The 27,974-nt window shown below is 42.7% G+C and overlaps 1 protein-coding gene and 1 long non-coding RNA gene across 2 annotated transcripts; one reads left to right on the forward strand and one right to left on the reverse strand.

Moving 5' to 3' along the window:
- Nucleotides 1-1,024: 1,024 nt before the first annotated feature.
- On the reverse strand, nucleotides 1,025-23,763 carry xirp1 (xin actin binding repeat containing 1). The gene is made up of 9 exons (XM_082172501.1): nucleotides 23,609-23,763; nucleotides 22,752-22,873; nucleotides 22,612-22,666; nucleotides 22,200-22,529; nucleotides 12,541-12,625; nucleotides 7,103-7,263; nucleotides 6,820-6,876; nucleotides 1,598-6,067; nucleotides 1,025-1,164 (listed from the first exon to the last, which is right to left on the reverse strand). Exons 2-9 carry the CDS (start codon nucleotides 22,871-22,873, stop codon nucleotides 1,162-1,164), a joined length of 5,283 nt encoding a protein of 1,760 aa, XP_082028627.1. The 5' UTR covers nucleotides 23,609-23,763; the 3' UTR covers nucleotides 1,025-1,161.
- LOC309500795 lies at nucleotides 6,069-6,691 on the forward strand. Its single transcript, XR_014206692.1, has 2 exons — nucleotides 6,069-6,359; nucleotides 6,407-6,691. It is a non-coding gene; the product is annotated as an uncharacterized lncRNA (long non-coding RNA).
- Nucleotides 23,764-27,974: the final 4,211 nt, after the last annotated feature.

Here is a 27,974-nt window from a genome sequence, read left to right on the forward strand (position 1 = left end):
TCTCTGTGCCAGCTCTTGGAAAATGTCTGCATTTAATATTTTTTATTGGATTAGTAATCCAAGCAGGCACATTCTCAAACAAAGTCTTCAGAGATTTAACATCCACCTCACAGGTCTCCCCCTCTATTTCTTGAACTTTTGACAAAATGATCTTAAGCTCTTCTCGTCTCATAAGGTTTTCAAATATCTCCATGGCTGCTTTTACGTTGCCCCTCATGATCTCGTCTTTGTGGACGGAGAGCCTCTGGTGGCGCTCATCTTCTGTCTCTCTCCTTGCTTTCTTTTCTCTCAAAACAACTTTGTTCTCAGAATCATTGTGCTCTTTAATGGTTTGATCGTACTTTGAAGGAACTTCATGTTTTTCAGGTGTTGAAGGGGTGTCTTTGCAGGCGAAGTGTAACTCAACTTTATTTGTTTTCTCTTTTAAAGTTTTAGCCTGTTCCTGTATGGTTTTGTTTTGCACAACTTTAATTTTCTTTGAGAAAGTTGGGGTTGTGTCCATAGTTGTTTTCTTTTCCCCAAAATTCTGAAGTGCAATCTTAAACCCATTGTTTAGTTCATTATTGTCCTTTGAATAACTCTGCATACACATCCTGATCTCTTCTGCAGCATTTATCCTCTGAATCACATTTTTCTCCATTCCTATTCTATCAGAAGCAAAGGAACCTTCATCATGAGTTTCGCTGTCTGATGGAGTGTCCATATGTTGCATGTGGGAATTTTGAACCCATTGCTCAGTGTACTGCATCTTCTGAAATCCCACAGGGTCTGTCAAGTTTGTCCTTTGAACTGGTTCATGAATGTTGCATTGCCTGCCATTAACTTTGTTTGAAGTTTCTGCGGTTTCTTTTTTATGCGAAAACGTTTTCTTGTTGGCAATCACTTTGGGTGGGATTGTTGGAGTCTGCTTATTAATTAGACAATCAGGTGAGCTTGGAAAAATTTGTGTTTTTTCTGCAATGTGTTCGGAGCTGGTGGTGATGTGCAATGGCTTTGGTGGAATAACTGGCTTCTGATTTTTAACCTGATGGCCAGTTTTTGGAGGGATGGGTGGTGGATTATCATCTTTTTCTGCAAAAGTGCAAGAGAGCTTTGAATTGTCCATGCTGGAGTTAACAGATTCTGAATTCAGTGCCGAGATGATCAGATGCTCACTTCCTGTCACTGAAACCGAAGAAGACAATTGAGTGTCAGATGAAGGTAAATTATCAAAACTCTGCTTGCATTTAGTCCCTGAGTCATTTGTCATCTTGCTTTGTGTCTGTCCAGATTGTCTATATAACATTGCTGCCTTGTAATCTCCTTTAGAAATATTTATGCTAGATCTCTCGAGAGACTGGAGTGTCTCTTGCATATTACCTCCAACAACTTGCTCTCTGTCTACATTTCTTTGCTCTACTGCAGCACTTCTTAAAGACTGTATAGCAGCCTTCACATCACCTTTAACAATATCTGGCTCTAACTCTGAAACCTGAAGAGTGTTATCTAGCACTGTTGAGCCATTTATACTAATATCTATTATATTTTTTCTCCCTCCCACTTCATTCTGACAACACACTATTTCGGTGGATCCCTGATCATTCTCTATGTCACTAACCTTTCGAAATGTTGTTGTAATCCGCTGGTTACTCAAGGAGGATGTTGTAGACTGCTCCACTGTTGTGTTGCTTTGAGACTGAGATGATTCATTTAGATTACACAGCTTTCCAGGAGCGACATGTTCTCGTTCTACTCTCATGCTTTGGTTCTTTGCTCTCTCCAGGGACCTTTTGGCAGCCTTAATATCCCCTGAAATGATTTCCTCCTTAATTAATTTCCTTTCATTTTCTTCTGAGCACAATTCTTCTACCTCTATATTCAGATCATAAATGGTGCCTGGTTTGATGACCTCACGCTCCATGTGCAAGCTTTGTTGTTTTGCCCGCTCCAAGGATTCAAGCGTTGCCTTAATGTCCCCAGAAACAATTTCCTCTTTCTGGATCATGACTGGCTGCTTGACTGCCTCATCAAGTTGCTGCATGGCCGACAAAATATCACCTCTGATGATCTCCTCCCTTGACATGCAGTTTCCAACATCCAGGTCTGTGCAGACCTCTGAGAAAACCTTTTTTACATTCTTAACATCTCCTGGTACAACATCCAAGATTGTTCTTTCAGCTTGGTCTCTTTGTTGATTTAGGTGTCGCTTTGCTTCCTTTACATCACCTTGAACAATTTCAATTTGGTCTATACTGGAGGCTGCTGGTTCCTCCTCAGAAAGATCTCGCTGTAGACTCTTAAGGTCACCCTTTTCAATGCAGCTTCGATACAGACCAACATTCCCCCTTTCATTTTGTTCCAGTCTGCAAGATGGTTTAGTCTGCTGGCTGTGGACTGTGGCAAGGAGGTTGCCAATAGTGGACTTGACATCTCCTCGTGCGATGTCGTGTGACTCAGTCAGGCTGCTTTGAAAGTGGAGGGAATACACAGTCATCTCTGGCTGCCCACCTTCCGATTCTTGCATCACCAAGCCTGTCTTGATTGTTTTTTGTTGAACCAACAAGCTCTCAATAATTTTAACTGCTTCTTGGGTCTTGCACTCTGCCTCAGGGTTAGTTGCACATCCAGGCTGTTGAAATGGGATTTCAAGCACTGTGCTGTGCATCTTGCCTTGTTCATCCTCTTTAAGTAGAACAACTTTAGGTTTCAGGTTCGGTTTGAACAGTAACTGCAGCATTATTTTCCTGATGTTTCCCTCAACAACTTCCTCCTTTTGAACTTTGGTCTCCTCATTGTTCACAATTTGATATTTTGCCATGTTTACGTACTTATAATCATTTGCCTGGATGATGATTCCACTTGAATGAATGAATGAATAATGGCAAAGGCGATAGAGTGTGTCTGTCACACTCTCTACAGTGATTTTGTCCAGCGGTGTGGTCTCGAATAACCATGTTGTGCTTTTGACATCTGCCTTGGGGATTTCTTCCTTTGATGAAACAAACTCTTCCTTTGATGAATCAGTTGATTCATCGATCTTTATTTTATCCAACGGCTGTGATTCAAATAACCAAGTGCAGCGTTTCACATCTCCCTTTGCATTATCCTCTCGATGTACAGTTGTCAAGGCATTCTGCTCATCCGGCTCACCTTTAAGAGTATCAAAAGGTTGGTTCTCAAACAGCCAGGTTGAGGTACGTACATCACCTTGTTGAACGTCTGTAACGCTCACCATTCGCACATACTTTTTTTGGGCAGCTTGCTCAGTCTCAAAAAGTTGCTTGCTTTGTTGCACACTGTTCCCATTGCTTATATCTTCAACAACCCTCACTGAGGGCCCTTCTCGTCCTTCGAAGGAGTCAAGAGGCTGAGTCTCAAACTTCCAGCGTGCTGATTTCACATCCCCCTTGCACACATCCTCTTGTGTAACTGCACGGATGATGTAAATTTCTTTGTCTGCTTGAATAGTATCCAGTGGCTTGGTTTCAAACATCCACCTTGCGCCCCTGACATCTCCTCTCATCACCTCCTCCTTCTTTACAGTGGTAACTTCATGAAACTGTCCGTCCTTGTCTCTTATAGCATATAACGGCTGTGATTCGAAAAGCATTGTGCTGGATTTCACATTACCGCTACTGTTCGTGGGCTTCTCAACACTCATTGACTGGTGTTCGAGTAGTTCGTCTTTATCCTGGATTTTGTCCAGAGAAAAAGTTTCGAAAATAAACTTCTTGCTTCCAACATCACCACCCTCAACATCACTGACACTGTGAGTTATTCTGTCCTCTTTCTCATTAATGTTGCTTATAGGCTGATTCTCAAACAGCCAAGTGAATTTGTGGACCGATCCTGACTGAATTTCGTTTTTCTTCTCCTCAGACACTTTGATGCATTCACTTCCTATTTCATGAAGTGACTTGGATTCAAAGATTTCCTTGACACTAGAGACATCTCCAGACTGGACATCCACCTGACTGACATATCTTACATTTTGACCAGAATCAGTTTGCTTTGTTATTCTGTCCAAAGTCTCTGTTTCAAACAGGTGTTTCACTGTCTTCACATTCACATCACTTTTTATGTCTTCCTGCACAGTACTGCACAATTTCAAACTGAAGTCCTCCTTGTCTTTAATGTTATCCAATGGCTGTGTTTCAAAAAGCCAAGTGTGTGACTTCACATCGGCTTTTGGTACTGGTTCTACATCCTGGTTCTTTTCTGATTTCTCATACAAAATGTCCATTGGTTGTGTCTCAAACAGCCATTTGCACGTCTTCACATTACCCTTTTGAAATTCTTCTGTTGGTACTGTTGAGTTTGATTCTTTCTCACTCTTTAAATTTATGCAATCCAAAGGTTGTGTTTCAAACATCCATTTAGCTGTCCTCACGTCACCTGTCAGGTCCTCTTGCCTTGTAATGCCCTTGATGAGCTCTACTTGTCCGCTAGATTCTTCAAATTGGTCTAAGGGTCTTGTCTCAAACATCCATTTGTAATTCTGTACATTTCCTTTGATGCATTCTTCTCTACTGACAGTCGTAACCTCATGGAAATTTCCAGCACAGTCTTTAATTGCATACAATGGTGTGATTTCAAACAGTGAACGGTTGCCTTTGACATCCCCGGCTGTAATGTCATGGATTTGACTCTCTGCTTTCACAGAGATATGACTAAGAGGTAATGTTTCAAAAAGGTCCTTGAAAGTCTTCACATCTCCTTTCTCATCATTTTGAACTTTGTTTTCACTATCGCCTGTTGTTTTACCAACACTGAATTTCTCAAACTGCAGCTTTTTGTCTTTAACTTCTCCTTTTTCATCACTTGACACCATAACTTTCTGGAGATGTCCTACCTCATAGCTGTCTTTCAGAGTGTCCATGGGCTGAGTTTCAAAAAGCCATAGGGTGGATCCTACATTTCCTCCAACAATTGCCTCCTTCTCTGAAACTTCACCCACAGACTCTCCTTTAAGAGATGACTGAGGCTGCTTTAGTTTATGAACATCTGCTTCCCCAGAGATGTCCTCCACTGTTCCTTTGAACTTTTGTTCTTCCACAAGACCTTCATGAATTGCATCAAGTGGTTGCGTCTCAAACATCCATTTCTTCTGATCAACACCACCTTTCTGGGCTTCCTCAAGTGAGATCCCCCGAATTATCAGCACACCAGCTCCTTTATTAATATGGTCTAAGGGTTGAGTTTCAAAAAGCCAACGTGCTGTTTTAAAGTCGCTGCTTTGGATTTCTTCTCTACAGATTGATTTGATTTCATGGATTTTGCCACTGCTATCCCTAAGCGCACAACAGGGATCTGCTTGAAAGAGTTTGACGGTTTTTTTCACATCTCCTTTATTCTCATGGAGTTCTGATTTGAGCATTAGGAAGTGTTGGTCTTCAACAGAGCAACAGCGGCCTAAAGCATTCAATGGTTTGGATTCAAACAGGAGACGTGCACCTCTCACGTCTCCCTTCTGAACGGGTTCCTTCAGTACGACCTCCACTATTTCCTCATCCTCCATCTTTGACTTACTGATTGAGTCTAGAGGCTGTGTCTCAAACAACCAGGTGGCTGTGCGAACATCTCCTTTGACTACACCTGGTCTCTCATCAGCTGTTGTGCATTGACCATCAAACACTGAATGCTCAAACAGTGAGGATTTGCTCCTCACATCCCCACCTTGAAAATTTTCTTCATCAAGTAATTTTTTTGTTTCATGTGGGTCTCCAATATTGTCAAGAGTCCAGTTCTCAAATATCCAGCGCATGGATTGGACTTCCCCCTGATATGCTGCATCTACTGATTGGGGATTTATTGCATCCATTAGTTCATCATCTACAACATCATCAAGATTCATCTTCATTTCAGGATGAATGTGTTTAAAAATACGCTTCAGTTCGTTTTTTTGCCGTTGCTGGTAGAACTCTGAGAAGGTTTCTTTTGGAGGTGGTACGGGGAGTAGGTTTTGGCTTAGGTCCTTTTGAAGTGACTCCAGAACCTGAGGTCTTGGTAGAGGAGGTGGAGGGGGAGGGAAATCGTCACCTCCACTGGCTGCATCGGTCACTTTTATCTGTTTGGCTACTTCTGCCATCTTGGATGCAAAGAAGAAGTATGAAGGCTCAAGTTACTCTCCACAATGCAATGAAATAAATTGTCAATAGTAAACTCTTAATTAAAAACATAGTTAAAAGTTAGTATTTTTAAGCTTAAAAGCCATACTTTACCTTTTTCTGTGTTTAGTAGGGAATAGTTCACTGCACACCTATTCATGTGAGGTTTGACTTCATTCATGGTTTTCAGCCTTGTTAGTACAAAATGAATGCTCCATAGCAAATGAAGTTTCACATTTCCACACATTTTAGGGGAAAAAACTTGAGAGAATAGTAACAAGAATATTTCTAGAGAATTATTCATTGTAACCAAAATCCAGCTTTAATGCCAACTACATGCAGAAATATCATAAAGTTTATTGGGATTTTTATGTTTGAGGAATTTCAAACATAAAACACTACAAATTGTCAATATGGTTATGTGATTTTACCTCCTATGTCTACTTTACTTTCACTGTATCACAAACCCTGTCATTAACAAGACTACATCTTTACCACATTACTTACCATGTTTGTGAATCTGATTTAATTATGGATATTTTAATAATGTTAATGTATTACCCTGTTTGTTTGGAAACATGGTAATAAAGCAGTTTTTTTATATACTAAGACTGTCTTTATAAAAAGAGTATCTTTATTATATTTGTTTCTAAATTAGTCACACAGCACCTATTAGCATTAGTCATTAGTCACACAGCAGACTTAGAAAGTCAGCAAAAACTATTGTTCATACCTTGCTTTGTTGTTTCTTCTTTCCGCTTGAGATCAGGTGTTCTTGGACCACACTGCCCTGAGAAAGAAGCATGATTAATTATTCCTACTCATTTTTCATAGAAAACTTAAGATTTGATTTGCATGAAGCTGTTTTTCACAACACAATACTTATTCAGTGACTGAGGAAAACACTGGCCACAGACTTTACAGCATTGTGTGCATGCGAGTGATTCAGTCTGAGAACTTGACCTTACAGATGCCTGTGTGCTGTGAGTGATATGACAGATGCAATGAGCACTCACTTGCTGTTTGATGGATCCTGAGGAGTCTGCAGCTGCTACCTTTGAGAGGTAAAGGGCAGATCTATCTTTCACGCTCTGGATAGGAGAGGAGGTGTACTTCTGTTTGTGCTCTTGATAGGAGGCAGATTGTCTCTGGTCTTTTTTGAAATGTCTCCTCTCATCTAATTCACACAAGACACAAATATAGTTACACAAAACTACAGTCAGAAGTTATTTAAATAAATATATATTTTTAATTGTTAGTTTATTGATTATGGTGTATGTTTTTGATTTATGGTTTATCATTTTTTGCTTTTGAATTTTTTTACTTTTGATAGTAGATGACTTTGTTTTGGTATTCCCTGGTGAATGGAAATTTTGGAAACATTTGCTTTATTTGTTCATTATTTATTTATTAGCATGCATTATATATTAACTGCATTTTGTAGATTATTTTAAATTTTGAATGTGTGTTAAACATTTTAATAACAGCTGTTTGTGAGGTCTGTATGCAAACTAAATGTGACAGAAACTACCAGAAGCAAAAATATCTGTTGCATGCTACTAATGCATTTTTTATCTAATTTTGTGATCATAAGCATAAAATTTTGAATAATAATCCAGAAGTAGGCTAGAAATAAAACAAGACTGACCTGACCCAGTTCCTTGGCCATCTAATGGCTCTGATAGTGGTGTGTATAAATAGACTGGAGCTGCTGTTGGTATGCTTTTATCTGTGGGTTATTATTATACCTCAAGGACCTATGGAAACTATTCAGCTCCACACATAGTAGGCTATATGTGTAAGTGTGTCTAATTGCAAAAAAAAAAAAAAAAAAAAAATGTATGCATTTTTAAAAATTACACTTGTTAGGCAGTTGTCTGTTCTCAGATGTACTGTTACAATTTGATTGTATTTCTTAGCATGACATCTAACTAAACAAAAACAGTGCCCTGCACACCATTGTAAAATGTCAAAAAGGAACAACCACGGTGTCAGCTGAATTGTGACCCTTTTTAACGTTTCTCATTCTCAGGGGACAAAACACTGTGACAAAGCTTCCCTGATTCATGTTTCTATCTTAGCCTTTTTACATTGGGAATTATATTTTGCTAGCATGGTTTTAAAATGGTCACCAAATAATAGTACTGTATATCTAGAAAGCAAATGATCAGATTCAGAATATGAAAGAAATTGGTTATTTAGCTAATACCTAAAGTTTGTTTGTTTGTTAATTCTTAGCAAACAATAAAAACCTGTTTGCTTGATGTGAACTGAGAGAAGTCTTATTGTTTCTGAATGCTGAATTACAGTGTATCACTTATTATTCTTGACGATGTGTGATGTAATTACGGTTTGGAGCAGCAAAAGAAGACTTGGCACATTAGATTATTGTAAAGCTGCAGTAGGCATGATCTAAACAAAAGCCTTCCCTCTGAGGTCAGGAGCACTAGAGGCAGCACAGGTCTGTCAGCTGTAACTAATGATTATATTCGAGCATACCTCTGTTTTTCACTCTGTAAGCTCTCATGGGACAAAAGGACAGGGCCCATCACTGGCGCCACTCACGAGTCTGGGCTTAAAACGTTTGCATAGCTGGATGAGCACAGAGAATAACAGGGCCATACAATACTGAGGTCTAGCTAGACGTTAACCGTTTAGGAGAGTGAGTCTAAATATTGTGCTCTCCGATTTGTAAAGAACAGAACTGGAGCATCTTGTCAAATTACTAAGATTACAAATGTTTCATTTTATAAAGCAGCAGCAGCTACACGTAACATTTTTACTAAGGGTTTAAATGAGAATACTGTGTAAACTGCACTGTGTTTGGCTTGATCTTTGTGACGCTGTCATGTGATAAAAGTGCCTGCTTGCATTTCCTTTAAGCCTAATCAGACATAAAAGGTGTAGTTAAGGAATTGTAATGTATAGATATGGACATGATCAAAGGCCTCTGTGGAGTTGTAAACAGTGCCCATCTCTGCCTGCTTCCTTGTATAATGATTTAATTTGGGTCAAATGATCTAAACATTTATTTACATCTGTGATACAATTAATTTGATATCTTAGATATGTATTTCAAAGAACTTTCATTCAGCTGACATCATATCAGCTGAATGAAAGTTTGACAGAGACCAGCCCCCATTCATGGAGGGCACAGCTATTAGTGTCCTAGAATGTGAGTGCTTTTGTGCTGCTGACAGCTGTCCAAATTATTGTGATATGCGCTTGGTATTTATTCTTGTCAGCTGCCTTCCTTGGTTTCCTGTGAGCGCTCAAAGGTCTTGTTAAAAACACAACAACTTAAAAGCACTGCTTAAAATAGTGCAGGTTCGACCATGGCATATTTAGCTGGCACTTCTGTCTGTCACGATATTAGCCACTGCATATTCAACAAGGGGATTTCAGGTGTTGTATACACTTCCGTTCAAATGTTTAGGGTTGGTAATATATATATATATTTTTTATACTTTTATTCAGCAAGGATGAATTATATTGATCAAAAGTGACGGTAAAGACTTTTATATTGTTAGTGGCTAATAGTGATGTCCGGCCTGGGAAAAATCTTCACACTTTATTTAAATATGATTAAAAATGTGTTAACGATTTTGTAATCATATTGCGTAGTTGTGCTTTGTGTCCATTTTTTTTATTTGTGGTGATAACGTAATGAATGAACGCAATGATTAACGCCAAATTGTGCTACAAAGAAATTATGAACACTTACAAAAACATGAGAGAACCAACGAAATATTAATAACTGATTATTTTGTATGTACGTAGCTTTTTGTTTATGCATTTTTTTTTCATAGTAAAATAACCCCACCCTTTGTTTTTCCTTCATATATAAAATATTGACCTCATATTATGATTGTTTAATTGAACTTGTAGTGTCATAAAAAAAACCTGAATATCCCATCCGGACATCACTTTTTGTTACTACTATATAAATTATATTCTTTTTAACTTTCTATTCATCAAATAATTCTGAAAAAAAGTATACGTTTCCACAAAAATATGAAGCAGCTCAACTGTTTTCACATTGATTATAATAATAAATGTTTCATGAGCATCAAATCAGCATATTAGAATGATTTCTGAAGGATCATGTGACACTGAAGACAGAAGTAATAATGCTGAAAATTCAGCTTTGTATGACAGGAATAAATTACATTATAAAATATATTAAAACAAAAAAAATTTATTTTAAATTGTAATAATATTTCACAATATGACTGTATTTTTGATCAAATAAATGCAGCCTTGGTGAACACAAGACCCCAAACTTTTAAACAGCTGTGTGTGTGTGTGTGTGTGTGTGTGTGTGTGTGTGTGTGTGTGTGTGTGTGTGTGTGTGTGTGTGTGTGTGTGTGTGTGTGTGTGTGTGTGTGTGTGTGTAGTTCAAAATGTTACTTTAACAGGCTTGTTGTTAGAATTCAGGTTAAATTGAACAGTATAAATTACGTAACTGTTCTCATTTTCTTTACTCTGGGTTAATTATTATACATTTTAGGTAATTATCATTACATCTGAAGACATGTCGTTCAACATAATTGGATCATTTTGAAATGAATTTTGAAGGCATTACTTTGAGTCATAGACATGACAATCAATCACAATGTTCTTCTAAAATAAAGGAAAAATTCACAAACCAAATTGATTTAAATGTATGCTATTTTATCCCTTTAATATGCTATATTATGTTTATACTATAATATTTTAATTTCTATAATCCCTGTCCACACTGATTCCTGTACTCACAGAGTGAATTGCCGGTTCCAGATAGCAGGTCTTTGCTGTCTTTAAAGCCTCAGTCTTGTGTATTTCCGCAGGTGATGACTTGTGTTGGTCTGACTCTGATGCTGTCTGTAGCAGTAGTCCTGTCTCACTCTGTCCCTCTCTAAGGGGTGACAGCTGATTTTTATCACTGCTCACTTCAGAGCGTGATGAGGCCAGCCTGCTATTTTGGAAGCAGCATGGGCGGTATTCCACACGCCTGAGTCAATCAGTGGTTCTGGAAGTGACTGGGGTACAGGGAAACCCCTTGAGCACAATTCCCACATTAGCCTACATTTGCTTCCTAGTGCCAAAGGATGTTTGAGAAGTACTGAAATACATTTTACGTGAATACATTTCAGTGGCTTTTTGGCTGATTGTTCAGAAAGAGTCTCTATTTTTAGCTGTTTATATTCAAATTCTAAAACCGAACACCGCTAATAAGAACGTTATGTCCAGTGACGTTTGATGAACTTTACAGAGCTTGCTAATACATCTCAAAATAATTAAGGCACTGACTAATGCCGTAAACGTACTTGTGAGTATTAATACTTATAAATGGTTGAAACAACCTGTGGTAAATTTGAGGCTATATGCTGACACTGTTCAGTTTAAGCTACACAACTAAGCTTTAATATGCTCTCTGTTGTACACACCCGTGAAGAAGCATTGCGGGTAAGACTATTAACAAACTTGGGGTGTATTTTGACACAAAAGATTGTGTAAAGCAGCTCTGAAAATATTTTGGACGCTTAACCCATACTTGACTGTAGTGTCTGTATGAAGTCAGTTCATCACATTAACATTAATATGTTTTACTAACATTTGACAAAGTTCAACTATACTTATTTTTGTGAAAAGCAGTTGCTTGAGCAACTAAAAAAAAAAAAAAAAAAAAATTAAGATATGATTTTTATATATTTAAATGTAAATAATTACAACTATATATTTATCTTTGTGTAATAAATATTATATTAATATTTGTTTTATTTATTAATATGATTTTTGCTATCTAATACAATGACATTCTTACATTGTTAAAAGTGGCTTAATTATTTCACAAACCTTTGAGGCCACTGTATAACCTAAAACACCATTGGTGGGCACAGCACAGACACTGAAGGGTCTCTCAAAACCCTTCCAAACAACTATAACCCAAAAACACTGAATCAGTCCAAAGTGTCACTCGTGTGAAGCGTGATGAATGTAAGGTCAGTGGATTGGGTCAGTGTCATAACTGCCATTTTAAGCAGTATGTTTTGTCTCTTGAATGCACTGAACACAAGCTTACGCATTCAATCCTGCTGTCAACCCTCATTGAAAACTTGTGAAATAGGACTCACTATTTGCAGGCAGGATTTTGTGCATGTGAGTAAGTCGAAGCTATTCTGTTAGGATTATCTGAGGAATATTTTTAACACACAGACACAGCCGGCAGATTCCTTCTCTACAGGAACTTCAGATGGCCCCACATGCTTGTGTAGGAACACTTTAGATGCCAAGGTTTTGTCTCACATAGGGTACAAAGTTCAAGTGACCTTTGACCTCATAGTTACTGACTAACATAGCTGACTAACAGTTAAGAAGTTAAGAGGAATGAAATAACTGGTGATTATGCTCACTCATTTAACACTAGTTGTACAAATAATTAGGTTTTGTTATAATGTGTTGATCAACTCACCATTCAGCCCAGTGGAGGATCGGGTGACATATCCAGGAACTCCACTGACTGTTCTCCTTCTCATTGTCTCAAAGGGTTTTTCTTTCTATCAAGGGAAGCAAGGGCATATTTTAAACATGTTTTTGTTTTTTTTAAGAGATTTTTAAGATAACAAATTATTTATGATAATATTATTAATAATATTAAGGTATAATTATTTATTGTTTTATCTTATTTTATTTAAAAATGTGTTGAATGGATTGAAAGTGGACAGTTTTTTCCTCATTTGAATTGAAAAAACTGCTCATTTGTTTGATTTATATATACCTATATTTTCTTTATCATTAAATCTTTTTGAGATTTTAAATAAATAATATTATTTACTTCAAGGTGTTCAAAGTATTAATTCAAGTATTAATTATTATGTATTGTTTGTGTTTTAGTTCATTTAAAAATGTGTGAATTCATATTGAATTGACTCTAAACCGCGTTATATATTATTATAGTTTTATATTATATTACTATTTTGAATTATATTTTATTTTTATATTTACGGTTTAGTTAAATTTTTTGTAATTTAGTTACAGTATGTGCTATTGTAATTTTTTATCTTTTTTTTATATTGGGCTACTGTTTACCTTTAAATTACGGAGCACATAAAGGGACATGGTGGTGGAAAAAAAAATATGAGTGAAGGAGGAAAATATGAGATGGAGGAAAAATAAATGTCAATACTGCATTCCCCCGAGAAACTTTGCGTTCCCTTGCAAAACTTTTGTTTCCGCCGAGAAACTGTGTGTTAGCTCGTTTTGCGAATGAACACAACGTTTCTTGAGGGAACGCAAAAGCACTTATTATTTTTCCTCCCATCTCATATTTTTTTCCCACCACCATGTCACTTTGGGGTCTCCGTAGCTCCGTACTATAGGGGCTCTGTATACATTTTTATTTCAGTTTTGGATTTGTTTCCATGTTAGTAATTGTAGTGCTTTAACTTATTTCAGTTAGTTTATAATTTTCTTTAAGTTTTTTCTCTAATATTTATATTTCATTTTATTTTTGCTTTATTTCAATTAATAAAAATGTTTTATTCATTGTAGTTTTAGTTAACTATAATAACCATGAATCTAAAAAGTCCAAATGCACCCCAGGTTCCCACGGTTACCACGGTTACCATGTGTATATCTCAGTTATCAGCCTTTTTTCCCTTGGAGAAATGAACCTGTGATCTCAATCACAAGTCGGACAAATTTGGGAGACTATGGAAACCTGTGCATTCTTTTCTACAGAAACTCTGACCACCTGTTTCAAGAGCACTATGGGTTCTCTTACGAGAGGTCTCTCATACTGCGTAAGATATCTTACGCTAGGGGAAAATCCTTTTTCCGCGAGATATTGAAGCCAAAAATTATCCTTAATTTTGTAATAATGCAAAACGCGTTGCGGCAGCATGCAGACATAGGCGAGACAGCTCGCGCGCCTATTGGCTGCTCTGCGGCAACTGCAGCAGCCTATCGAGCGAGGCCTGGCGTGACGCCAGACCCAATCAGGGCACTTCGCGCCCACTGCGTCACGTCCCGCCGAAATGGGCGTGGTCTAGGCCTATAAATACCGCTCGCAGGCAGCTATTATCTGATTTTTCATCCTTCAAGCGAGGCACGCGCATCGCTGGAGCCGGAGAAGAAGCCGCGCCGTCTGAGAGAGAGCACCTGCAGCGGGACGAGTCACTGAAGTCGCTGGCCGCGCCGCCTTCCTGCCTTCCTGCTGCGCTTTCCGGCGCTTATATCCTTTCCTTATTACACTGTACTTTTGTGTGTGTGTGTCGCCGCCGCGACACACATTCTAAAAGAGCTAGCGTCTTTTTAAAGATGCCTTCCTGCGGCTCGTGCAGAGCCACACTCAGCGACGGGGACCGCCACGTGGTTTGCGTTTCCTGCCTGGGTGAGGAACATGCAGTTCTCGCGCTCGCTGACGGCGGCTGCCCTCACTGCGAGCTGATGGCAATGGCGACTCTGAGGACTCGCCTAGCCTTCTTCACCGAGACTGCTCCCCCGCCCGCCGCGGCGTCGCGCCGTAAAAAGCGCCGTGCCCAGCGGGCCCCGGAACCCTCCCTCAGCCGCCAAAGCTCGCCGGTTCGCCCGCTTGCTTCCCCGGCTTCGTCAGCCTCGCTTCCTGACGGACAGCGGCCGCCGTCTGCCGCCGCTTCCGTTGACATCGTGGATGAGGAAGCCCTGCTGGGAGAGGATGATTCCTGCTCTATCCTGGCGTCAGGCAGTGAGGATTGGGCGGGCTCTGAGGACCCCGCGCCCCCTGCCCGCACGTCGTCAGGCAAGAGAGCGTCCATCGAGACGGAGCTCATGCGAGTACTCGCACAGGCCGCGGCCTCGAGTGGTCTTCGCCTGAGCAGCCCGCTCACAACCGGCTGGATGGATTTTTCCTGCCTGGGGAGCGCGCTTCGCCTGCGTCCAGACCGGCGCCTTTTCTTCCTGAGTTACACGAAGAAGTCGCCAAGTCCTGGAACGCCCCCTATTCGGCTAGAGTGCGTCCTGCTGTTTCTTTGGCATTCTCCGCTGTTGACGATGCCAAGAACAAAGGATACCTTTCGCTGCCGCCGGTCGAAGAGGCGATAGCGGCCCACTTATGCCCGCCCTCTGCTGGACCTCCGTCAAGGATTTCGCGGAGAGATTCGCAGAGGTACAGAAAGCGTCACAGGCTATGAAGCACTTCCTCCCGAAGCGCTCCAGCTCTGCAGCAGGCCGTGCGAAACCGTCTGCTCAGAGCTCACAGCCACAGCCACCGTCCACTGCCTCCACTTCACAGCGCCGCCAGGCCCGAAGCGCGAGACCGCGCTCCCGCTCATCCGGTCGCCGCCCCGCTGTACGTGGCTCGCGACCTAGGATTACGGTGAAGCCCGAGGCCCCGAAGTCGTCCTAGCACAGCTAGGAAAACGACGGTGTTTAAGTCCCGCTGCGGCCAGACTCACACCAAAGCTATTCGCTCGTCCAGTTCCAGCAAATGTGACTGTTCCAGTGTTTTCTGCAGCCAACAAGTCGGTTCTGTCACCCGCTTGCCTGCACACAAATGCCGTTTTCACGGCTACCCAGATAAATCCCCAAAAGAGTGTATTTTCTGGTGTCCCGGCCACGGCCGATGGTGTTTCATGTGTAGTAAGAATGCCCACTGCCCAGTGCCCATCCCTACACACAAGCACAGCCTGTCACACAGGGCTCGCGCACATAAAACCGACTCAGATCGGTTGCGCTTCAAACATGGTGAATGTGCCCACTACCCAGTGCCCACTAACACCGCGTTATGCATGTCTCACGGTTTCTGTAAAAACGAAACCAACGTGCACTCGCTTCACGCAAGCGAACGATGCTTTCGGTGTGATAAATGTGCCCGCTGTCCCGCGCCCACATCCACACATAGACATGACAGTTCCCACGGGAACCGCCCAGCCCTCCCCCTCGCGGCTGACCACCGCAGAGGAGTCGAGCGCGGGCAATCTGCCCGCTGTTATCAGTGCGCCCCATGCCTCAAATGTCACGAGCGCGATGCTTGTGTTGCAGCACGCCGAAGCTTCTCCATCGCTGAGCGAGCGGAGCGCGCTTCGTATTCAACCCCTAGCTATCCATGCAGACGCATGGGCAAAGCTGCCCGGGGTTTCGAAGTGGGTGCTGAACATTATAAAAAGAGGCTATTCGCTGCAGTTTCGCCGACGCCCTCGCCGCTATGTGGCGCGCGTCGAGACCACGGTAAAAACAGAAGTAGCACATTTACTTCGAGCCGAAGTGGCGAAACTATTGAGCAAAGGGGCCATAGAGCCTCTCTCTCAAGTTCAGAGCGAAGGAGGGCTATACAGCAGATACTTCCTGGTACCGAAAAAAGACGGGGGTCTCAGACCCATACTAGATCTAAGGCAACTGAACAAAGTGCTTGTGAAGCGACAGTTCAGGATGCTCACGACCAGACAAATCCTTGTGCAGATTCGCCAAGGAGATTGGTTTGTGTCAATAGATCTGAAAGACGCATATTTTCAAATACAGATAGCGTCACGTCACAGGCGATATTTGAGATTCGCCTTCGAGGGCCAGGCATATCAGTACACAGTCCTGCCATTCGGTTTGTCCCTGGCACCCCGTACATTTACGAAGTGCATGGACGCGGCGCTCGCACCCCTCAGAATGAGAGGCATGCGAGTGCTGAACTATTTGGACGATTGGCTGATTCTAGCGCAATCTCGCGCAGTGCTCATAGAACACACGACCATTTTACTCGATCACCTCGAGGATTTGGGTCTCAGTGTCAATTGGGCGAAGAGCTCTCTGTTACCCAGTCAGAAGATATCTTTCCTGGGCACAGAACTCACTGTCCATGATAGCGCGACTATCGCCACAGCGCGCGGTAGACATTCAACGCACAGCGAACGCGTTTCGCTGCGGCGTGTCTGTCCCGCTCAAGAAATTTCAGAAGATGCTAGGTCTCATGGCCTCAGCATCGTCAGTGCTCCAGCTGGGCCTGCTCCGCATGCGCCCGCTGCAGTTTTGGCTGAAAGCGCGAGTCCCACGCAGAGCGTGGGCATCCGGTTCGCTTCGCCTCAGGGTCAATCAGAAGTGCGTCACAGCTCTGAAACCTTGGAGAGCGAACGACTGGTACCAATCAGGTGTAAGCCTGGGGACTTCCTCGAGGGTGAAAGTGGTGTCCACGGACGCGTCCACCTCGGGATGGGGAGCGCTGCTCGAGGGCAGACCGTTCTTCGGCCAGTGGTCGGAACGGGAGAAGCTCCTGCACATAAACTGCCTCGAAATGCCCTCGGACGCGTTTTTGTCCCCGCGAGACCGCGCTCCCGCTCATCCGGTCGCCGCCCCGCTGTACGTGGCTCGCGACCTAGGATTACGGTGAAGCCCGAGGCCCCGAAGTCGTCCTAGCACAGCTAGGAAAACGACGGTGTTTAAGTCCCGCTGCGGCCAGACTCACACCAAAGCTATTCGCTCGTCCAGTTCCAGCAAATGTGACTGTTCCAGTGTTTTCTGCAGCCAACAAGTCGGTTCTGTCACCCGCTTGCCTGCACACAAATGCCGTTTTCACGGCTACCCAGATAAATCCCCAAAAGAGTGTATTTTCTGGTGTCCCGGCCACGGCCGATGGTGTTTCATGTGTAGTAAGAATGCCCACTGCCCAGTGCCCATCCCTACACACAAGCACAGCCTGTCACACAGGGCTCGCGCACATAAAACCGACTCAGATCGGTTGCGCTTCAAACATGGTGAATGTGCCCACTACCCAGTGCCCACTAACACCGCGTTATGCATGTCTCACGGTTTCTGTAAAAACGAAACCAACGTGCACTCGCTTCACGCAAGCGAACGATGCTTTCGGTGTGATAAATGTGCCCGCTGTCCCGCGCCCACATCCACACATAGACATGACAGTTCCCACGGGAACCGCCCAGCCCTCCCCCTCGCGGCTGACCACCGCAGAGGAGTCGAGCGCGGGCAATCTGCCCGCTGTTATCAGTGCGCCCCATGCCTCAAATGTCACGAGCGCGATGCTTGTGTTGCAGCACGCCGAAGCTTCTCCATCGCTGAGCGAGCGGAGCGCGCTTCGTATTCAACCCCTAGCTATCCATGCAGACGCATGGGCAAAGCTGCCCGGGGTTTCGAAGTGGGTGCTGAACATTATAAAAAGAGGCTATTCGCTGCAGTTTCGCCGACGCCCTCGCCGCTATGTGGCGCGCGTCGAGACCACGGTAAAAACAGAAGTAGCACATTTACTTCGAGCCGAAGTGGCGAAACTATTGAGCAAAGGGGCCATAGAGCCTCTCTCTCAAGTTCAGAGCGAAGGAGGGCTATACAGCAGATACTTCCTGGTACCGAAAAAAGACGGGGGTCTCAGACCCATACTAGATCTAAGGCAACTGAACAAAGTGCTTGTGAAGCGACAGTTCAGGATGCTCACGACCAGACAAATCCTTGTGCAGATTCGCCAAGGAGATTGGTTTGTGTCAATAGATCTGAAAGACGCATATTTTCAAATACAGATAGCGTCACGTCACAGGCGATATTTGAGATTCGCCTTCGAGGGCCAGGCATATCAGTACACAGTCCTGCCATTCGGTTTGTCCCTGGCACCCCGTACATTTACGAAGTGCATGGACGCGGCGCTCGCACCCCTCAGAATGAGAGGCATGCGAGTGCTGAACTATTTGGACGATTGGCTGATTCTAGCGCAATCTCGCGCAGTGCTCATAGAACACACGACCATTTTACTCGATCACCTCGAGGATTTGGGTCTCAGTGTCAATTGGGCGAAGAGCTCTCTGTTACCCAGTCAGAAGATATCTTTCCTGGGCACAGAACTCACTGTCCATGATAGCGCGACTATCGCCACAGCGCGCGGTAGACATTCAACGCACAGCGAACGCGTTTCGCTGCGGCGTGTCTGTCCCGCTCAAGAAATTTCAGAAGATGCTAGGTCTCATGGCCTCAGCATCGTCAGTGCTCCAGCTGGGCCTGCTCCGCATGCGCCCGCTGCAGTTTTGGCTGAAAGCGCGAGTCCCACGCAGAGCGTGGGCATCCGGTTCGCTTCGCCTCAGGGTCAATCAGAAGTGCGTCACAGCTCTGAAACCTTGGAGAGCGAACGACTGGTACCAATCAGGTGTAAGCCTGGGGACTTCCTCGAGGGTGAAAGTGGTGTCCACGGACGCGTCCACCTCGGGATGGGGAGCGCTGCTCGAGGGCAGACCGTTCTTCGGCCAGTGGTCGGAACGGGAGAAGCTCCTGCACATAAACTGCCTCGAAATGCCCTCGGACGCGTTTTTGTCCCCAGATAAAAGGACGCCACGTCTTGGTCCGTTCGGACAACATGTCTGTGGTGTCCTACATAAATCGCCAGGGCGGCCTCAGGTCCAAGAACCTGTACAGGCTGGCAGAACGCCTCCTGGTATGGGCTCAGTGCAACCTGCGCTCGCTCAGAGCAGCGCACGTGCCAGGGCTCCTGAATATAGGACCGGACAGACTGTCCAGGAACAATGTTCCGGCAGGCGAGTGGTCTCTACACCCACAGACAGTCCAACTGCTGTGGAAGAAATTCGGCAGAGCGGAAGTAGACCTGTTTGCGTCTCAAGAAAACGCTCACTGTCAGGAATTTTTCTCCAAGAGCAGGAGCGCGCTGGCCCATGTGTGGCCCCGCCGCCCGCTCTATGCTTTTCCCCCCGTCTCTCTCCTGCCTCAGGTGATAGAACGGATCAGGGAAGAAGGATGCTCAGTTCTGCTGGTGGCACCGTTCTGGAAAAACCAACCTTGGTTCCCAGTCGTGATGCAGTTAGCGAGTACTGCCCCGTGGCCAGTACCAGTGAGGAGAGACCTCCTCTCACAGGCCCACGGTTCGATCTGGCATCCTCACCCGGAACTATGGTCCCTTCATGTCTGGGCCATCAACGGGTACATGTTGGACTCCCTGAAGGAGTATTAAACACGATCACGCAGGCTAGAGCTCCGTCTACGAGACGACTCTATTCCTTGAAATGGTCAGTGTTTTCGGGCTGGTGCACAGCCCGTGGTGTGTCACCCACAGACTGTGGTGTGGCGGAGGTGCTTTCCTTCCTACAAGAGCTGTTGGATGGGGGCAGGGCCCCCTCCACGCTCAAAGTTTATGTGGCGGCTATAGCAGCGTTCTCAGAAACAACGCTTGGTCAGTCAATAGGAAGGAACGATTTAGTCATCCGCTTCCTTAGAGGGGCTAAGAGACTGAATCCTCCCAGACCTCCCTCAGTCCCCGTATGGGACCTTTCTACGGTTCTGGAAGCCATGAAAGGTGCGCCATTTGAGCCTTTACAGTCAATCGATTTGAAACACCTGTCTTTCAATACGGTGTTTTTGCTGGCTCTCGCTTCGGTGAAGCGCATAGGGGATCTGCACGCGCTCTCTGTGAGCGCGGCGTGCATGGAGTTTGGGCCTAATGACTCAAAAGTTATACTCAAACCTAAGCACGGTTATGTTCCGAAATCCCTCAACACACCGTTTAGGGCGCAGGTTATCTCCCTGTCAGCCCTACCGGTCCCTGATGAGGAAAGAGACGCGAGCCTCCTTTGCCCAGTCAGGGCATTACGAGCTTATGTGTCTCGCTCGTCTGGTTTCAGACAGACGGAGCAGCTCTTTGTTTCATTTAGCGGACGTTCTAAGGGACTAGCCGCGTCGAAACAGAGCCTATCCAGATGGATAGTTGATGCTATAGCGCTGGCATACGCCTCCAAGGGCATGCAGTGCCCGTTGGGTGTCAGAGCGCACTCCACGAGAGGCATGGCCTCTTCGTGGGCCTGGTCAAGTGGGATTGCCTTGCAAGATATTTGTATGGCGGCAGGCTGGGCCTCCCCGTCTACATTTATAAGGTTTTATAACCTAGAGGTTCCCGCCCTGCAGGCCAGGCTGCTGTCGGTCTAAGTTTACCAGTATTGTCTGACCTGATGCGATCAGCTCAGAATGCTGCGTCTACTGAGCACAGCTCAATGTTCGACAGTAAAAAAGTAGCAGCACGAGATGTGCCTGGGCAAACTGTGTAAGACCCACATTCCCCCATCAGTTCAGGCCATACCCCGCCCTGTCTGTATGATGAAATTCGCGTCTCAGCGACGCTGCCATATGTGGAAGAGTGCGGCTTCGCCCCTCCCTCTTCCCGGACTCCCTGTGAGTTCCCTGAGTGATTGTGCACTATATGTACCCCGGGCTTTCGCCCTTGGGTCTTTGGTGTCAGATCTCAGCATGCACGGCGTTTTGCATTGGGTCCCCTAGCGTAAGATATCTTACGCAGTACGAGAGACCTCTCGTAAGAGAACGTACTCGGTTACTAACGTAACCTCGGTTCTCTCTAGAAGAGGGAACGAGTACTGCGTATCTTGCCGTGCATGCACACGCTCTGGTTGCTTCGATGATGAAAAACCAGATAATAGCTGCCTGCGAGCGGTATTTATAGGCCTAGACCACGCCCATTTCGGCGGGACGTGACGCAGCGGGCGCGAAGTGCCCTGATTGGGTCTGGCGTCACGCCAGGCCTCGCTCGATAGGCTGCTGCAGTTGCCGCAGAGCAGCCAATAGGTGCGCGAGCTGTCTCGCCTATGTCTGCATGCTGCCGCAACGCGTTTTGCATTATTACAAAATTAAGGATAATTTTTGGCTTCAATATCTCGCGGAAAAAGGATTTTCCCCTAGCGTAAGATATCTTACGCAGTACTCGTTCCCTCTTCTAGAGAGAACCGAGGTTACGTTAGTAACCGAGTACGTTTTACTCTGCTTTATTTCTTATCCTTTTTCTGTCATGTTTCTGAATAATCTATGCAGGTAGAGATGAACCTTTTTTATATGTAGTTGTTCATCTCTCAGCGCTTTGGGTTCGTTTGTCTGTTCATTGACGTTATTGTATGTGTCTATATTATTTTAAAAAATTGTATAAAAATATATATATATATAAAGTCCAAAATTATATTTGTTGTATTATGTATACGTAATGGACAATTTTCTTGCTCATCTCAGTCAAACTGGAGGGTTTATCAATATTTAAAGCAAGGTTGAACACATCATTTAGTGACAACATTGGGTGAAAAGCACATGCTCCTTTCCTGAGTCATGTCTGTCCATGTTGTACAAACACAAACAGAAATAAAACATGACGTGACTGTTACACACCTGATGAGCCTTGTCTTTTTTGGCATTGGTGACAGTAGTAGTACCAGAATAACCTTTCTCCCTCCCCGGTGAGGTAATGTGACTCACTGGGCTGCTTTTGGCCTGTGGTGTGACGTTGAGACGAGGGCTGCTGGCGTAGTCCTGTCGCAGGGCGTTCTTTGACTCAAACAGGACCCTCAGAGAGTTAGTGCCCACCTGGTCAGGCTGGGGCAACATGTCCATTGAAATACTTCTGGACAAAGTGGAATTTACCCCACTGAGGGACTCATATCTCCTCCAGAGACTTTCAACTTTACTCTCTTCATGGTTTGATCTTCTCAGGCTAGATGACTGTGGGATACAGAGATCATCCATGTAAGCTGGATTTCATTGAAAGTATTGCTTAATACACGATAAATCAAAGTGGTTATACCTTAGACCAGGCCTCTTGTCTGCCAACATCTGTGAGCTCCACACAGCTTTCATACCTAGAGAAAACAGTCAGGTTTCAGCCATAAACTTCACAGAAAAGAGTCGGTACAGTAAAAGCAAATAGATGGATTATGGTCGTACCTTTGAACAAGCTGAGACACAGGTGTCTTTCTGTCCCAAAACAGCGACGCTGATGTAGGCCATGAACTATGACCTCCAGAAAGGCTCCTGAGGGACTGACTTCTTCTCAAAGTAAAGCTCATCTTAGTGGTGGAAACACATCCGTAAATAAATCAAAGACAAAATATTTTTTCTATCATGTTTTTGTTAAAGTGCCTCATGATATGCATTTTAAAAATCACAGACAGTAGGTTAAAGTAATAAGGAAGGTAAAAGGATTTTTAAAACGAAATTCGTTATTTGATTCAAACATTCCTGATAGATAAATATATCAATACAACACAAACAAATGTAATAATAAACGGAGCAATTCCAAGAGGGTCCTCACACCATCGGTGCTAGGGCCCTAAACATCTTTTAACACACACACAATATAAAACACTTGTTAATCCAGTCTAACCAGTAAAACAGTGAGTAAATGACTCTGGTCACATGATCCACCTGCTTGTCAGCCCTTTTCTCATCTGACTCAGTTAATGTTTATCATTCATATGCTTTGTTAAATTACACATTGAAAGATTTGCTGTATTGTGCAATTTGCACATAATATGTGCAAATAGCAAAAAGTGGAGAGCTTTCATATAATCGTGCACACATGAATAAAATGAAAGTGAATAGATGATATGTCAGGGAATATCAATCAGAATCAGTACACATAAACACTACACAGTTACTTCAGTCCATTTATGACTAAATGGTCACTAGCCTAAATTTGAGTAAGCATGCATGTATGACTTTAAGTACCCCATAAGTTCCCCATAAAAAAAAATAAAGATGTACAAATTATCATCTCAATCCATCTTTAGCTAGAGAGTTACCTTAAGCGATCAGTCTTGCGCTCCTCCTTTCCTTCTGTTCTGCTGTGCAGTGTGAACTGGAGCATCACTCACAAGACACTCCTGTCACAGGCCAAAGTCCCTCATTTACAGCCTGAAAACTGTCGGATCACTTATTTCCCATCCCATCCTTCCCATCCAACAAGGGTTGAATAAAAGGTAAAATAAGGTCTTTAAACAATGCATTTAGACTCAGAGTATTGATGATATTATCTATAATTCAATAGGGCATTTAAGATTAAATGGTTGTAGGCTATAACAAATGCTTCCTTCCATGTTAGCATATTCATCTTCAACTTTGAGGTCATTTCCTCATCAACAAAAGGGTTTCAAGTTATGTTTGTCAGCTGTTAGTCTGCTGTAAGATGTTAGTCTAGACAAAACGCTTGAGGAATGTAAAGGTTAGCATCTACTCACTGAGGATCATCTTGCTATTCATAGACGCTGCATGAACTAATGAATGCCTAACATTGTTTAGCACTTTCTGTCATGCAGTGAAGAGTAGTCATAACATTGGGAATTTGAGATCCTAAATTCCAAAAACAGAACAGTACAGCAGAATTCTATTATATGCGACATCTTCTGTGCGAAAACAGCAATTCAAACTCATGCACGTTTTCTATTAGATAGTGAACATTAAATCATGGGGTTCTGTGGCATTGCTAATGAGAAATATAATGCAACCTGTACTCGTGTCGTTAAAAACACTATAGGCCTACATAAGACTAATACTTTCTCCCTTTATGTATCTCTCCAAAAGTCTTTCTGCTTTCCTCATGACTTCTTTCTTGTTCATTATAGTGAACAGGCCAGGGAAACCATATTCAATGTCGTTTCTTCACCACTAGATGGCCATCTCGTTACCACGAATTTATATTTATTATGTTACTGTATCATTAGGGACATGATGTCATTACACATATTAATGGATACACTGCTTTTACATGCAATGTCGACAGTCTGAGTGTTGTTAGGGTTGAGAGCATTTATGTCGCTTAATAATAATACTGCTTAATATTATATAGCCTATTTATTTATTTTTGTGGAACACAAAATGAAAGTTTTGAAGGAAAATTCAGGGCTGATATATCATGCTTCAAAAAGGTTTGGGTAAACATAACACATAACTACAGTGCGTTACTGACTGTTAAACTTGACATGGGCTGCTCTTAATGAAGTAATGACTGTAACAACAGCTGAGGAGATTCATTTTTTTAATCAGCCTACTCTTTCTAAATTGAGACGCATTGTTTTTTTGCGAAGCCTATCATGTGTAATTTTGATCTTTCTAATGCTGAACTTCATAATGAGATTCCTCTTCCCTTTTCTTTACAATAACTCATATCCACATTTTGCAATCCATATTTTGCTTTGTTATTCTTTTAATTTACATGTAGAATAAACATCCTCAGTCGTCATTCAGCCCTGCTTAGTCACACATCATTTCACTTCAGATAGTCACTGTTCCTGTGGTGACGTCAAAGCAACGTAAGAGGATGAATGTGTTAATACATCACATTTTTATACAGTGAATTATGTAGGGGAAGATAACATTGCTAATAGCCAATGTCTTTATGTACTGGGTCATCTCTCTTTTGGTGCTTTTATGACTCACTATTAATCATTAAAACCAGGATAAACCAGTTGTTTTATAAGGACAAAATTAAGGGCATTTGTATTACAAATGAATAGATTATGTTTGTTTGTGTGTTTGTAATGTATGTGTGTCTTGTAAAGCATAACGTTTTTTTTTTTTTGCTTAAAAAAAAAAAAAAGTCCCTTACAAAGATGGCAATATCCTTGTCCTTGTGGGGAGATTTTTGGACCCCATAAGGAAAACAGCTTATAAATCAAACTAAGTGATGTTTTTTGAAAATGTAAAAATCCAGAAAGTTTTCTGTGATGGGTAGGTTTAGGGGTTAGTATTGGGAGATAGAATATAAATATTGTACATTATAACAATTATTATGTCTAGTCCCCATAAAACATGAAAACCCAATGTGTGTGTGTGTGTGTGTGTGTGTGTGTGTAGGTCAGAGCAACAGAGGAGGACAAATTCAACTTTTAATTTACCACAAGAATTAATGCAAGTGACTACTGATACTTGAAGGGAACATATAATTTTATTACTCACGCCTTTTGGTTTCTCTAAAGCATGAACTGACAATGTAAATGCATAGTTAAAAAAGATCAAATACAAAGCAATGTAAGCTTGCCTTCCATATCCTTTTCCATACCCTGTAGAGTTGCAGATTGAGTAGGACACACCTGGTGCACCACATTGTCATGGCAACACAAGTAAAAGGGCAAACAAAGAGTCTTGAAGAGTTCAGCCTGTCTATTCAGATGGATAGATATACACCAGTACAACTCAGATCCATAGCTGTTGCTGCTGAAATGGCCAAACACAAAGGCACTGCCATTAGATTTGCATCTTAGATTTGCATTTTGTATTTAAACCTGGATCTAGATCCAACATGTATTTATCAGTCATTTGATTAGAGTCTTTAACTCTCCATTGCCTCAAGTCATAAACAAATAATAGCTATGAAAATGTGCAACTCAGTATTACATGCTTAATAATTTTATGAAGTACAAAAGCACTGTATTGTACTTCTCATAGACTACCACCATGACAGCAGAGATCAGCGGAGTAGATGTGGCTGTATTGGACTGAATTCAGTGAAGGGTGAGAAATTAGGCCAGAGCTTTTTGTGCCGACAGCTTTGTAAAGTTTGTCAGAATCTCCTTGTATGTAGGCCACTTCTTGACAGAAAGTGGGCCACAAGTGCTAGTGGCAGCAACCTGAGAGAGAGGGGGAAATGTAGGTTAACTATTACACAACAGTCGATTGCCTCGGTGAAGGGGGGATAGATTGAGATTCACAAAAAAAAAAAAAATGACAGTTTGAATACAGTGGAAAAAATGAGTTTGTGACAGATAGTTTGAAATATATGAATGAGTATATAACAGGAAAATTATTCCAGTGATGATAACTTGATAAAATTGTTTTAGAAGAGACTTTAATTTAAGAATTAAGATTTTTTTTTAATTCATGTAAAGAAAACAATTTTTTTTTTATCACAAAATGAATTGCGAATCAACTCAATAATAGAATCTAAATTTTATTTTGAAGGATAAATTGCTAAATAAATCACAGAAAAAATTTGCTAAATAAATGGTGTATTATTGAGCATTAACTAGTTTGATATGCAATAATACACTATTTTTTAGATAATGTACAGTAGAGTATTTTGTGGTATAAATAATGTAGTCCACTGACTATGAAATATTGACTATGAAACACACACGAAATATTGTTTTCCGAGATAAAATTATTTTATATTTAGAACATGTCACTTTATGGTTTCCATGGTGACGCGTCATTGCTTGTCACGTGACACACCGCAGCAACAACAGCGCTGAATGAATGAATGAATCTGCTTTTATGTAATTTTTATGTCACAGAAATGTTACAGAAACATAAAAGGGCGAGTGACGACAGTGAAGGAGCAGCCCCTCACGGACGACAGCCACACACAAATAATAAAACATGAACAAAACACAACATAAAGTCCAGGCCTGGTCCTCTCTCCTCCTTCACTGTCGTCGCTCGCCCTTTTTTGTTTCTGTTGCTCCTCCGTGAGATAGGAGGCTGGTGCGGCGTGCAGGTGAAGCTCTTTAGTAATCACGCCACCGGCCTCACACCATTCTCTCTCGGCCCTCGGCCTCGTCTTGCTTGCCACAATGCTTTACAATGAACTCTGTTAGAGAGCTACATATGGCAATTTATCTGTTCAATAAAATACCTTACCCGTTGAGTATTAAAAACACCATCTCCGCGTCACTTTTACAACATTTCAAATCCCCCAGTTCTCTCGCCATCTCCGAAAAGCCAAGTAAATGTTGATTCTCGTTTTATTATGAGCTCTGTCGTGTTCTATTTTTGCCAGCAGACTCTTCTATGTCCAGGATTTTTTATAAATGGGTGATTCTCTGAAGGTTCAAGAGTGATTGTGCTCCATGTCAAACTTTCTCGCTCGTTGTGACAACTAACCTATATGTGTCCACTCCCTGTTTACTTAAAGGAACCGTATGTAAGATTGTGGCCAAAACTGGTACTGCAATCACTTTCAAATTACTGTAGAGCGGTGTATCCCTCCCCCTCCTCCCTCCCCCCTCCCCCTTCCCCCCTCCCCCTTCCCCCTGACTCGAGGTTGCCAGTTAGGCTGCAGGATCCAGCAGGAACGTAGGCTGCTACAAGGAGCTTCCAATGGCAAATGACGAGTCCTACACAGTACGTTTTTTTTTCTGACTTTGTCACGACGTATTTCGGATTCATAACGAG

The sequence above is a fragment of the Leuciscus leuciscus genome (genome assembly GCF_965113295.1).
Source record: "Leuciscus leuciscus genome assembly, chromosome: 6".
Lineage (NCBI taxonomy): Eukaryota > Metazoa > Chordata > Actinopteri > Cypriniformes > Leuciscidae > Leuciscus > Leuciscus leuciscus.

What these genes read in the sequence shown, in the direction of transcription:
- xirp1 (XM_082172501.1), bottom strand. Translation starts at nt 22,873, where the DNA reads ATGAGCTTTACTTTGAGAAGAAGTCAGTCCCTCAGGAGCCTTTCTGGA. An exon ending in GACAAGAGGCCTGGTCTAAG is followed by an intron (nt 22,530 to 22,611) that starts GTATAACCACTT and finishes TGTATCCCACAG; the next exon opens with TCATCTAGCCTGAGAAGATC. An exon ending in CAGGATCCATCAAACAGCAA is followed by an intron (nt 6,877 to 7,102) that starts GTGAGTGCTCAT and finishes CTTCTTTCTCAG; the next exon opens with GGCAGTGTGGTCCAAGAACA.